At 42.5% G+C, this 13,385-nt stretch overlaps 2 protein-coding genes across 5 annotated transcripts in view; one reads left to right on the top strand and one right to left on the bottom strand.

Moving 5' to 3' along the window:
* sick (sickie) overlaps positions 1-13,385 on the top strand; it is a 161,365-nt gene that overhangs the window by 106,152 nt on the left and 41,828 nt on the right. For all 4 annotated transcript variants that reach the window (XM_017239992.3, XM_017239990.3, XM_070277084.1 and 1 more), the window contains 3 exons: positions 4,734-4,864; positions 5,772-5,880; positions 5,944-7,452. In XM_017239992.3, coding sequence (XP_017095481.3) covers positions 4,734-4,864; positions 5,772-5,880; positions 5,944-7,452 — 1,749 coding nt within the window. The remainder of the gene's footprint in view (positions 1-4,733; positions 4,865-5,771; positions 5,881-5,943; positions 7,453-13,385) is intronic.
* Positions 9,419-10,054, bottom strand: LOC138925715 (uncharacterized). Its single transcript, XM_070276836.1, has 2 exons — positions 9,936-10,054; positions 9,419-9,878 (listed from the first exon to the last, which is right to left on the bottom strand). Exons 1-2 carry the CDS (start codon positions 9,956-9,958, stop codon positions 9,419-9,421), a joined length of 483 nt encoding a protein of 160 aa, XP_070132937.1. The 5' UTR covers positions 9,959-10,054.

Here is a 13,385-nt window from a genome sequence, read left to right as displayed (position 1 = left end):
CTTGGTTTCTTTGCGACGTACACATGTCTGGAGGTGCCGAAAGCGACACAGAAGATGACACGCGATCATCGGAGAGCCGAGTGCACTTGGATCTGAACCTCAATGGACTTTTTAAATTTGTTGGCTGCCAGCCAGACGGCTGCTAAATTCTACTGCTGGAGTCCTCAGTTTGTTGCCCTCTCCCCCGAAAGATATTCGAGTTACATAATCAAGCGATCGTTAGAGTTCAGCTGCCCCGGCTCGCTCTACGAAAATAGAAATATTATTCAAATATATCAAAGTGCATTTTTGATAGACGCACTCAGCTGGGTGACCCAGCACCAGGCCACCCCTGGAAAATTCTTCAAAAGTGGCGCAGTTCGAAAACCAACCACCATATCGAAAAACCTTTCAGTTATGATGGAAATGGTGCGACACTGTCTCGCCTATTCTGTTTCAAAGTCAATAAATAAAACATTTGCCAAAGTTGCATAATTGAAAGAGAGCCCAGACCGAATACCGAGGAAAATGTTTCCGCTTTTGGGAATCTCAGAGTGCGTAACGCCTTGCTACTCAACTGAAGGCCCGATGCAACCCCTGATAAATCCTATTTGTTCTGCCATCCCCTATGGTATGTGGCATGTGTGGCACTCTTCAAACACAAATAAAAAACACACCAAATGTTGTCAGCTGCAGTTGCTGTGGGTGTCAAAATATACAGAGTTGCAGAACTATCTAGCCGCATTATCTTAAATGACCAGAAAGTCTGGTTAGCTTGGTCCAAGTCTTAAGAAACTTCTCAGATGCTTTAGCTTACGCACTTCCATTATAAATATTTGCACCCACCTAGACTAAATTCTGCAGGAGAGTTAAACACAAAAGGAAAATGTGGAAGTTTGTACTTGAGTTGGCCAAGTGTGTAGGCTTGCGACTCCCTTTCGCCCCTTTTAGGCCACTCGAGGTGGCTGCTTCTGTTTGTTGCCACTGTTTGCCCGGCCACTCGCCCGTTGCGGTTCCTGCCACTGCTTCCCACTGCGGCTTGTTTACAGCTTTGCGGCTGCCCCAGTGTGGCATAAGCCAACCTGCTGCTGCTGCATATTTAAAGATGTCAACCAGCCAACAAAAGGTGGCAGTCCAATGACGAAGGCGACAGCCATTAGCAAGTGAGTTGCTGAGAGAAACATCTTTGAGTTTGCCGTCCGCTCCCAGCCCCTTTCCTCCTCCCTGGGCGTATCTGTATCCGAGGGATTGCCGACGGAGTGGAGTACCAAGGGGGTCGGGTCGTTGCAGACGCTATTAATTGTTTCTTGTGGCAGCAGCAGCTGCAGCTGAGAAAATGCGTCTCCAAAGCCACACAAACAACACAAGTTTCGCTCCGTCTAATAACTGAAAATCGTGACTTTATGTCTGCACTTGAAAAAGAAGCTACAGAACGCTGAACACAATACTGGTATCCAAAGCTCTCTAGTTATCCAGCGGATTCCCAAAGGGCTGGCTACACGACTTTTAAGAATGAACACGTTCTCCGGCGTATCGCGTTACCAGCGTTTCTAATGGCGGGCGACATTTTGACATGGCTTTTAGTTATGAACAAAGCCGGTGTTGATTATGGTCTAAATGGCAGGGTGAGGCATCCCAAAAGACTTTCCACCAGTGGATCTTGTTGCTTCAAAGTCTCTAAGTAAAGTTTATTTTCCTTAAAACTTTCTTATATGCGAGTATTGTTTACCTTCAATAAACTGTTTCTGATTTATAAACAAAGCAATTATCGAAGAATATTCCCCTTGTTGGGGCAGTGATTAAAGTGCATTTTGTGGAAAAGTGCATTGCCGGAGATTGTTTGTGGTGTTCTTAGAGCGAAAACAATATAAACATGTGGAATCCATTTTCATTTAGCCCTGACAGAGAAACCTAGAAGGCATAAACATTCGCCATCGACTCCGCCAACACGATGGGTCGGTGAATATGTTTCTGATTCGACTTTGGCACTCTGTTAGTTCTCCACTCCTTGGCCAACTCAATGGCATATAATTATGCTTATTACCAAGCATTCAACACCCACTCGAAAACCTCAAGGCAGAAGGAAATAAGAAGTAAGCAAGCTATGGGCTATAAGACCATAAAATACCTGGTACTTTATGATTCACTTGGCTTTACCTTTTTTTAATATATACTCATGATACTGGGTATTAAGAAAATACACTCTTAGGAAGCATTAACTCATTCTTGAGTGCCTGAAGAGGTGGCAGCATCTCGGCCAAGTCAACTCTCGTAAATTTAGCACAAGCCTCAGATTTGGGTTGGCTGGCTATCTGAGAGATACATTATGTGTCTGCTGGATGCGGTTTTGTGTTTTGAATAGCGACGAGTTTCTTCGACGGATTCAGAAGCCTACCAAATAGCTGTGGCGAATTTATGGAAATTCTCTGCACTTAACGGCTTGTTAGGACTGGGGGGATAGTTCAAGAGGTTATTGGGTCGAGATGAATGTGAAAATTGCCTGACCTCCTGTAACTTGACGAGTCTTTGGAGGAGAACAAAGTGTGGCTAACGGAGAGGCATGCAGCATCTCTGTCCTTTTGTTGGTAAATAACTCAAATGCCAAAGGGCCAAGCCTGATTGCAACTTCTAACCATAAACGGAGAAACTCCGAGCTGGCAATAATAAAAGCGAAAGATATTGCATAAAAGGCAACTGGCAAATGCCCAAAATGGTCACAGCCGGTAGAGCCTTCTCCATGTCCATATACACTACCTTGTTCCCATCCAAATTGCACTGAGAGAAGGAAGTCCCAGAATAAGGAACCATAAGGATTTGAAATAAAAATGTTTATTTTTTTAAGTGTTATTTGTAGATTCCCCTTCAGAGGCAGGCTTTCAAAAGCTGTTGCCATGACAAATGCAACTCAAGTGATACATTGTACACACGGCAGCCACAGTAGCAGCAGAAGAATGCAATGCAAACTAATGGTCGGTTGGAGGCAGGGCTGGGGGGCCAGATGCAGGACTTGCCCACTGCATTATATATATTTGTACAGATGCCATCAACATTTCCCCTCGCCATATCCCCGCCATACGGAAATGTTTTGAGACTGGTCCAAAACTGCGTGGGCTGCTGGAGGTGGCCGGGAAGCAGGGCGCACAGGTGAATGCCACCGAGGCAATGGAGAAATCAGCCATCCACAGTGGCAGCTATTATGAGCAGCGCACACATAGCCCGGCTCATTCAGTCTGCCACCAAAGGTCAAAGACATTTGGCAGCTGTTGCTGCCGCTTCTGGTGCCGATTCTGGTTCTGGTTCTGCATCTGTGTGAATCTCAGCATCTCCTCCCGGCAACAAATCAAAAATGCGTACTAAAGATGTAAATTCAATTTGTGCAACGAGGAGCCAACGAGGGGGAATGAAATAAATAAAGAGACGTCGGAGGCGCCCCTTTTGACATGCGACACCTGAGACAGATGAGATGCCAGCCAAAGATACGGATGCCATTTCCGACCCATAACAAGTTCAACAGTAGTTCTGAAAAGATACAGTTGAAAAGAAAATGGAAACAAAAAGATACCACAATTATATATTAAATTAAATTAAACTTTTATTTCTTACTAACCTTAAACATCCACCTATGAGATCCCAAAAATAAAACGATTGTCAAAAACTCATCTCGACAAAGACTAACTTTGCAGACATTTTAAACAAAAAAATGCAAATATCATAATACGAAAGTAATTTGAAATTTTTTCCCTCAACCTTTGTATGTTGTTTTCCTGAGCAATGGCTGGGAAAAATGTCTTGACGAAAGAAAGGAGCCACTGCCATCCCGAGACATCCTTCTGGAGACTGGCATGCGTATTTAATTTGCAGTAGGAAGCCCGGCAACTTCATTTGTCTGTCAGCTTTGTTTTTATTGTCCTTTTTTTTGTATTCATTTAATACAATTGTTACTCGTTCTCCGCCTTTTCTGGGCTGACTTATTAATGGCCAAGAGCAACAACTGTGCGTCGGCAGCCGTAAGATACATTTGTATCTCGGGGCTTTGTCTGCAGGTCCCCCGTTCAGAAGTTTATGGTAGGACTTATTAAAAAGTTAGTTCCATTGCTTGTGCTTTTTTATATATATATTTCTTAATACTTCTTTCTTAATTTGCCTCCTTAATCAGTCTTATGACTAATTGCGCCAACTTCAATGGAAAGCTCTGGAAAAATGTTGGTTTTTCATCAGGACTTAAGAGGCTTTCTTTTAATTATTTTTTGTCTGAGTACTAGTCTTCTACATTGTTTTTCCTTTATGAAATAAAATGTTTATTTAATTGTAGAACATTCATGGACTGCAATCAAGAATTGCCATATAGACTTCTCAACTACAATGTTTACAGCCCTGACTGGTACTCGCCAAACAAAAGTATCTTTGTTGTACGACACTCGCAATCATATGCAAATTTATGGGCACGAATCATAAAAAAATTTACTGCAATCACCAAGTTTTTAAGTTGTTGTTTTTTCTCTTCTTGCGTTTATTTTTTATGTTTTTTATTGCAGCAGGGGCTTGGCGGCCGCAGAAAGCGACATGTTCATTAATTTATAAGCGTAAAATCATTTCAAAAAGTATCTTGCCAATCACGCCTTCGGTTAGCGGAGCCAGGAGGCCGTAAAGTCCATAAATAATTATTTTTATAAAATATGGATATCCACATATCCATTCCATATCATTGTTGTTTTATGCAGTTTTTAATAACTCTCCCCCTCTCTCCATTTCAGGCAAATTGCACCCGCCTACACAAAGGTCAATGGCGGCACCGCCATCCCCCTGCCAGCCACCGTGATGGTGCAGCGTCGCTGTCCGCCGGACAAAGTGCGTCCGCTCCCGCCCACACCAAATCATACGCCATGTGAGTACATCCCCGGCCCCCTCGGGGGTGTGGGAAATTTATTAAAAAATATTTTAAGCCCTCAACCACCCGGTTTTCGGTGGGTGGATGTGTGTGTGTGCCAAAGGGAGCCGTTGTTTACGGGCGGTAAACAAATTTTGGTCCCGGGATACGGCAAACAACCCCCAACGATCCGGAAAAGCCGGGACTAGCTGCACTTAGTCGCCCACCTCTCCACCGGGAAACGGAGCTTAGCCCTTTCGAATATGCTCTCCGGGTGGGACCGGGATGACCGAGATTTTGTCATTGGATGGGAGCAAGGACTCCTGTTTTTTCTTTGTATTTCCACTGCTCCTCTCCCGTAATCAAAGCTCCCCTGGGATACATTTGGGGTTAGAATTCCATGTAGGACTGCCATTTTTTACATGCCGTTGATTTGTGGAGAAGGTAACTGAATTCTTCATTTAATTAGGGAGCTGGGGAATACTTCAGAGGTTTAGGTATTGAAAGCTTTAATTAAAGGAGAGAAACAGATTAAATTATGTAATAGATTATTGACTCCAAACATCTTCCTTATATAGAGAGGACGAGAAAGATTCTCAATATAAAATTGAGTTGCATTGACTTTAAATCATTCTGAGTTCCTGATTCATTCAGTTGTTATTTATAGATCATTTTCACCCGCCAGAATGATTTATTTTACAAATTTTTGGATGGTGTCTGCGCAGGCATAAATCTGGGAACTGAGAACTGAGTACTGGGAACTGGGAATTGGTTTTCGGGACGCCTCCCAATCTGTTATCAGCCTCACGCGAGGCAATTAATTAGCCTTAATGTCCGCATTGGCCTTTCGCATTGATTTATATGCTGGCACTCTTTAGGAACCCGACTCTCACAATACTGACTTTCTGTTGTTCCACCTTTTCAGCGATACCGGGCCTGGGGAAGAGCGGAAGTGATTTCCATTCAAGCCGTCCAAACAGTCCGCCCACCAGCAATCACACGATCCAGAGCCTCAAAGGCGGCAACAACAATAGGTGAGCGCCACGAAAAGTACTTTATTTTCCCTTTAATTAATAAATATATTTGTGCTTTTGTAGCCTGCGCCCGCCGAGCGTGAAGAGCAATCACCAGAGCGGGATTCCCTCGCCGAGCAGTCCGCAAACCGCTCCTGTCCAGAAGCACTCCATGCTGGACAAACTGAAGCTGTTCAACAAGGAGAAGCAGCAGAATGCAGCCAACGCCGCCTCGGTGGTTAGCAAGTCGCAGATCCAGTCGAAGCGAACCTCCTCCTCCTCGGGATTCAGTTCGGCCCGTTCCGAGCGCTCCGACTCCAGCCTAAGCCTGAACGATGGCAGCCACGGAAACTCCCAGCTGAAGCCACCCAGCATCAGTGTGGGTGCCCAGAAGGCTCCGCCGCCCAAGACCAAGCAGTCTAAGCTGCTGGCTGCCCAGCAGAAGAAGGATCAGGCCAACAACAAGGCCAGGCTGGACAAGAAGGAAAAGAGCCCGGCGAGGTCCTTGAACAAGGACAAGGACGAGTCAGGCAACGAGTCGCGCAGCTCCACTATGGGAAGAACCAGCAAGAGCTCCGGCCTGGCCCGGGGAATAGGAGGTGTTGAGAAGAACACCCCCAAGACGGCCTCCAAGTCGTCTCTGCACTCCAAGTCCGACTCGAGGAGCTCCTTAAAGGCGCCCCAGCTTCTGCAGAGTCCCAGTGGCACTGGCTTGCCTAAGCCCATTGCGGCTATCAAGGGCACCAGCAAGCTCCCACAATTGGGGGCAAATCCAGCACTGCCAACCCCCGTGACAGAGCCACCTCCTCCAATGCAACCGCAAATGTTGAAGCGCGAAAACAGCAACATATCAGAGAACATATCCCAACCGGGAATGGGTCAACCACCCGTTACACATATCCTCAAGGCGGCAGCTCAACCGCCACCTCCACAACCCTTCTATGCCAACAGCCAGAGCGGCTATCTTAGTGAACCCAGCACTCCACAGCATAGCTCCGGAATCTACGGCAGCAGTCGCCTCCCACCTCCCAAGTCTGCCCTGGGTGCCCCACGGAAACTGGAGTACAATGCCGGACCCCACATACTGGCCCGACCACCGGGAATGCAGCGACCTCTGGTCAATTCTGCTCCAAACACCCCCACCGCCTCGCCAAACAAGTTTCACACCATACCCTCCAAAATCGTAGGCACCATCTACGAAACCAAGGAGGAGCAGCTCTCCCAGCTGCCACCACTGCCCCACCAGGAGCAGCAAACTTCGGTGCTGCCTATGCGGCCGCTGCTCCGGGGCAGGGACAACTCGCATGTGACCCTGCCCACAAGGGGCGCTCGCGGTGGCCACCACCCCCACCAGTCCTACCTAGACTTTTGCGAATCGGACATTGGCCAGGGCTACTGCAGCGATGGGGATGCCCTGCGCGTGGGTAGCTCTTCTGCGAGCACACGCTTCCAAGACATCGACAACGGATACCTCTCAGAGGGCAGCAGCGGGCTGCACGGTCCAACCTCCTCCGGCGACGGTATCTCCCACGGCAAGCACTTCCTTAGCATGATGCGGGCACGAACTCAACTGCCCACAACCATCGAAGAAAGGTGAGTTAATTTTAAATAAGAAATATTATATTAAAAAAAAAAATAATCGTATTTATTATTGGTATATTTGACCAAAAAAGTAACATTATTCGCCGGTTTGGACTTCCTTACCCCCACCAAGCCAAAAAGTTTGTGTCAGTACTTTTGGTTATCGCTTGCTTTCTCGGCAGGTCCCATGACTCATCAGAAGTCCACAACTCCTCCATTCATCCACTGATTTGGTCGGTGGATGTGCCACTAATGTTGCCTTCACTGACACCAATGAGTCAACGAGAAAATGCCGTTTCTCAAGTGTCGCCTTGGCCTCTTCCAAGAAGAAGATTGTCGCCTGAAATGTGGCGTGTTCGCCTGCAATAAAGCGGAATTTGAATAAAAGAACTGCCTGGTCGATTGCGACTCTTACTTTAGGCCTCAGTGAACTTGTTATGGTTTTTGGGTGTCATTTGGCTGCGTTGTTTCATGTGGTTCTTACCGCATTCTTTTCATTTTTTTTTTGATGCCCCACTTTTGGTGTCAGGGGCACCAGCTCGTCGAGTGGCACTCATCATCCTGTGAAGCAGTTAATTGCGATGGCAGTCACTTGACTACCTTAACAACTTCCTGCAGGATACCCAAGTGTATCCACTTCAGAAAGCCGAGACCAGGTCCCCAGCTCGTATTGCCAATTTGCATAAAATCCACTCGATGTCGGCTCCCAGGTCACAGGGGCAAACTCGTGTTGCGGCATGTCAGATGTCGTTTACCAATTGTCAACAGCAGACGGCTTGACAATCGACAATGCTCACCTGTCATCAGGAAATGTTCGGCACAGAATTGATTCACAAACAGGCTCTATCCCATGGTTTCTATGGCATCCCATCGAGTCTGTTTAATGGCGAAAATACTGCTTATGTGCTATCAGGTTGCGGGAAGGTAGGGAGGTACGGGAGCTGAATCTTTATGTTTGGTTTCCCAATTTAAATTTGTATAGAAATTAAATTAAATCTTAAATCTGAATCAAAGATTAGGCTAAAGGTCGATTCTTCCGAATGGCTGAAGGCCGATTAAGTACGAATGAAATGACACATTCCCAAGAAATTCCCAAGAAAACAAAACGCATTAATAAGTTTAATGTGAATGGAAATATATAAATTGTTTCCGCCCGCTTATCAATGAGTTCGTTGGTCATAATATGTATGTACTAATACTATAAACAGCTATATTAGTATAAGTTTCGTAATTTCCCAAAATTATTTATTATTAATAAGTTTAATGTGAATTGGAATATACAAATTTTTTCCCGTCCGCTTATCAATGAGTTCGTTGGGTATAATATGTATGTACTAATACTATAAACAGCTATATTAGTATAAGTTTCGTAATTTCCCAAAATTATTTATTATTAATAAGTTTAATGTGAATGGGAATATACAAATTTTTTCCCGTCCGCTTATCAAAGAGTTCGTTGGGTATAATATGTATGTACTAATACTATAAACAGCTATATTAGTATAAGAAATTATCTATTATAATTGCTATGAGTACAAACGTAAATAATTTTGGGGAATTCCGACACTGCTACTACGTTATTTTATTTTATTGGTAAAATTTGCATTTCTTCGGAAGATCTATGTATAAACAACAAGCAAAATAATACATATATGTACATACATGTATATCCTCTTATTTTTTCGCAAAAAAAAAAAGAATACAGGATCTTACACTAAGGATACACTAAAGGATCCTTACGCTCTTACTTTTGATGAAAAATTTCAAGTGCTCGAAGGAGCGTATTTTCATCCCCCAAGAAAACAAGAATTCACTTGCGATTCTAGGAAACTGTGACAATTAAAAATATATTTATTTTTTTTTACACATATTTTTGTGCATATTTTTGTGTTAAAAGACAAAGTGATGATAAGAGTGTTTTTTGTGAACCTGAGATTTGAAATTCTCTTCTATTTTTTATAAAATTACAATTAAAGATTCATTCATATTCATATTCATATGATTCATACGTTTTTGTTCGAGACGAAAAATGTTCCTCCACCCATTTTGAAGCACCCAACACAACTAGGGTAGCTAGAATTTCCTGTAATACGGCTTTCAAAAATTTTTTGCCTAAATTGCTCCCCATTCCAAAAAGTCGTTCTCTGATACCGTTGGCATTAACACTGGCGATTTCGTTTTTATACATCCAGTAGGTTCTGTTGGCCTTTTCACGAAATTCTTTTGGGAATGAAATCAAATGGTGATTGTTCTCGTAGAACGTAATCCATTCGGGAACATGTTGCTGTTTGGTTTCTATAGGCACTGACGGATCTTCGAAGATAGTCTGGAGACGTCTAAACTCATTGATGAGAGCATTATACTCATCGTCAGATAGCTGAGTCTGGGACTCTTGGGCATGTCCTGGCATTACAAGCGCTGCAATGATTGCCAGAGTGCTGGAAACAAAAAATAGAAATTAATAATTGTCCCTAGTGTTATACGGACTATCTTACCTCGACAAAATTAAAAAATTCATCTTATGCTGCTACTCTTGGCGTTGTCTTTAGAATGGTTTCACAAATATCACCGACGGGCATTATATAGAAGACTTCTCTTGACACTTGAGGTAATTTAAAACCCTTATCATCAGCTCTTCCTAATCAAGAGCTCTTAAAATTTGAAATAATTCGTGAAAATGTATTGCAGCTTACTCAAAGCAGAGAATTTATAATGCTGACTTAGGAATGATTTAAATTGAATAGTATAATCCGGTTATAATTTTGGTGCAAAGCGGATAGGGCCTATAAAGTATATATATTCTATATCAGGTCTGTCGGTTTTTACCGAACTAGTCTCTTAGCTTCAATGCTATCCGCTTGAAACTTTGCACACACAATTCTTTCTTTTGGATGCTGTATATAAGTCGGAACGGCTCCGACTACATCCTATAGCTGGCATACATACATATATCTGATTCGTCGAAAATGCCAAAACTCTGGCAGTTTCGGCCAACTATATACGATAGATATCCGATCTTTACTGCAAGGATTCAGCTGTGCCCAAAGATGACTTTTATTTAAAAAATATGTGTGCAAATACATAAATGTTTACCACAAAAAAAATGGTGATAAGAATGTCATAAGATTGGTTTCCTAGAAAACTCTGACCATTCAAAATATATTTTTTATTCGAAATATATTTTTTATTAAAAATATATTTTTTTTATTAAAAATATATTTTTTATTAAAAATATATGTTTGAATATATTTGTGTCAGCAAACAATATGGTGATGTGTCCACAGGATTTTAAAATTTTCTTTATTTTCTAATTAAAATTACAATTACAATTAGAAGTACAATTAGAAGTACAGCTTAAAATTTGTTCATATTTTTTTTTTCGTAAGAAATCAATGAAGTTTGATATGCCTTCCTCCAATGCTTTGGAGATACCAATGACAGCTAGGCCACTTACAACTTTTTCTGTTACGGCTCTTAAAAATGCTTTGCTTAGAACAAACCCCAGTCCAAAACTTCGTTCTTTGTTAGCATTGGCGATTTCATTTTTATACATCCAGTAGGCTCTGTTGGCCTTTTCACGAAATTCTTTTGGGAAAGGAATTAAATGGTGATTGTTCTCGTAGAACGAAATCCATTCGGGGATATGTTGCTGCTTGGTTTCTATAGGCACTGACGGATCCTCGAAGATAGCCTGCAGGCGTCTAAATTCCTTAATGATGTCTTTGTATTCCTCCTCAGAAAGCTGAATCTGAGTGTCGGAGTCTTGTCCATGTCCTGGCATCACAAGGACTGCGATAATAGACAGAGTGCTGATAACAAAAATAAAATAGTAATTATTTATTTTCCCAAGTGTTATAAGAACTATCTTACCTCGACAAAATTAAAAGATTCATCTTATGCTGTTACTCTTGGCGTTGGCTTTAGAATGGTTTCACAAATATCACCGGTGCGCTTTATATGCAAGCCTCCTCTTAGAAATAGAAAATTCCGGGAACCTTGTATAAGTTGATTAAAAATATAGTCTTGATCCCATACTCCTTATCAAGAGTTCTTAAAGATTTCAATTTTTTCGTGGAAGTTTATTTCTAATAGCTGTTGCACTGTGTTTTTGGAATTTTTCTCATTTTTTCATATATTTCTAGGAATATTTTTAAAGCTCAACGCATTTCATTAAAAACCGCTTATGGGCAGTGGGTAGGAAAAAGCGGGGAAATGAATCGGTCGAGGGCTTTCACATTTTCATTAGCTTGCGGTTCTGTCAGCGCGTTTGATCTGGGAAATTAATGCAATACCATGGGCAGAACGGACTGAGCTCTTTATAAATAGGAACAGCTGTCGACGCCCGCGCTTAGTTCAAAGGCATCGACCCCTCGAATGGGGTGGGCGAGGCAGGCAACCCAGGGTCGACTTTTGAGCCTTGGTCACGTAGTGCAGTTGGAAAATATTTTGTAATTGAATTTTAATGCACGGTCCTGGCTGTGGGCAACCTGTCGCATTAGTGTCAGAGCCTGAGCCAGTAGAGTCTCGGGGGCAGGAGCTAATCAGTTGCGGCCCAGACACCTGCAGGACATAATTTCTGAAGCCCAACAAGTGAGCCGGATCCTGGCCGGACTTACGACGCCTCAACATGCGCCAGGCGGTGTCTGGCCATGAAAGTAAATCAAAATGCAGCATGGTGCAAAAATATTCAAGGGGGGCTAGCCGGAAGCTCTGCAGAGAGTACAGGATGCAGACAGTTAGGTGCATACCCAGACAGGATATTTGGTGGGGGGATGTGCGTCCTCATATGGTGGTCTCCCCGCCATCCAGACCAGGCACCCTTGACTTGGCTGACCGTGGAAAATCCCGGCTACCTCCATTTTATTTAATAAAGCATTTTTCAATTCATTTGATTTATGGCGTGAGCGTGAGATACAAGCATATCCTTTCTAAAGGATACCCTTGGTACTTTATTTTAAAGTTTAAACTGAAGCTTTAAATTGAAATAACTCTCGTTTCACATTAGTGATTTCAACAAAACCACATTGAAACTCGGAAATTGAAAATAAATTCCGAACTAAAATTCTCACCAATACGCTTTAGCCACATAATAATGTGTGCAAATTGTTTTTATTAATGAAATCCGAAACTCACTAAACCAAAACCCGTGAGCCAAAAATGTTTTTTCTGACTGACCAACCACTTTTCTGACATCAGGACTGACCAACCACCTGTATCCCACCCCGGACTTCTATCGTGTGTTGGGTGTCCATTCGAGTGTTCAAAGGCAAGGTTGAAACCCCCGACATCCTCGTTTGATATGGTTTATTTGTGCCCAAACTTTTTTCTATATATTTTTTCCGATATTTTTCCCTTTTGGGCGATGTGTTGTCGAGGTGGGTTAAATTAAGCGAACATTTTTGGGATATTCAATTGGTTTGAACGTCCTTTCACATTAGGCCTCGTGTGGCGCGTTGGAAGCATATTTTATTTATTTAATGGGGGTAGACTCTAGATGAAGTGAACTTTTCTGCTTCAAGGTTGAGACAAAATTTTACTTTCATCGACAAGAAATAAATAAATTTTTAAATTTTGGAGAAAAAAAAAGGCCCCTATGGTATTATTTAAACTATATTATATAGTTCTTTCCTTTTATCAAAATTATGTTGGAGCAGCCAGGACCTAAGCCAGGTTTCATGACCATGTTATAAATCCCAAGACACAAACCTAAAATATGGTCATACAGAAAATTATAGTGAGCTTGAGTATTTAGGACACAAACCAGGTGACCTAGCCGATACCAGAACCATTTTGCCATAAAAATAGCTCAGAAAAGCGAAAACCAGAATTTCAAATAATGTTTAGTTACCAAGCCAGGTTAAAGGGGTAAAAAAAACGCACAAAAAATGCGAATAATGTTAATAAAAATAACATTAAATAATTTTTAAAAATACTGCCCATAAAAA

Source organism: Drosophila bipectinata, chromosome 2L (assembly GCF_030179905.1).
Source record: "Drosophila bipectinata strain 14024-0381.07 chromosome 2L, DbipHiC1v2, whole genome shotgun sequence".
Lineage (NCBI taxonomy): Eukaryota > Metazoa > Arthropoda > Insecta > Diptera > Drosophilidae > Drosophila > Drosophila bipectinata.
Note: the sequence above shows the minus strand (reverse complement) of the source record. Positions and strands in the feature narration are given on the sequence as shown.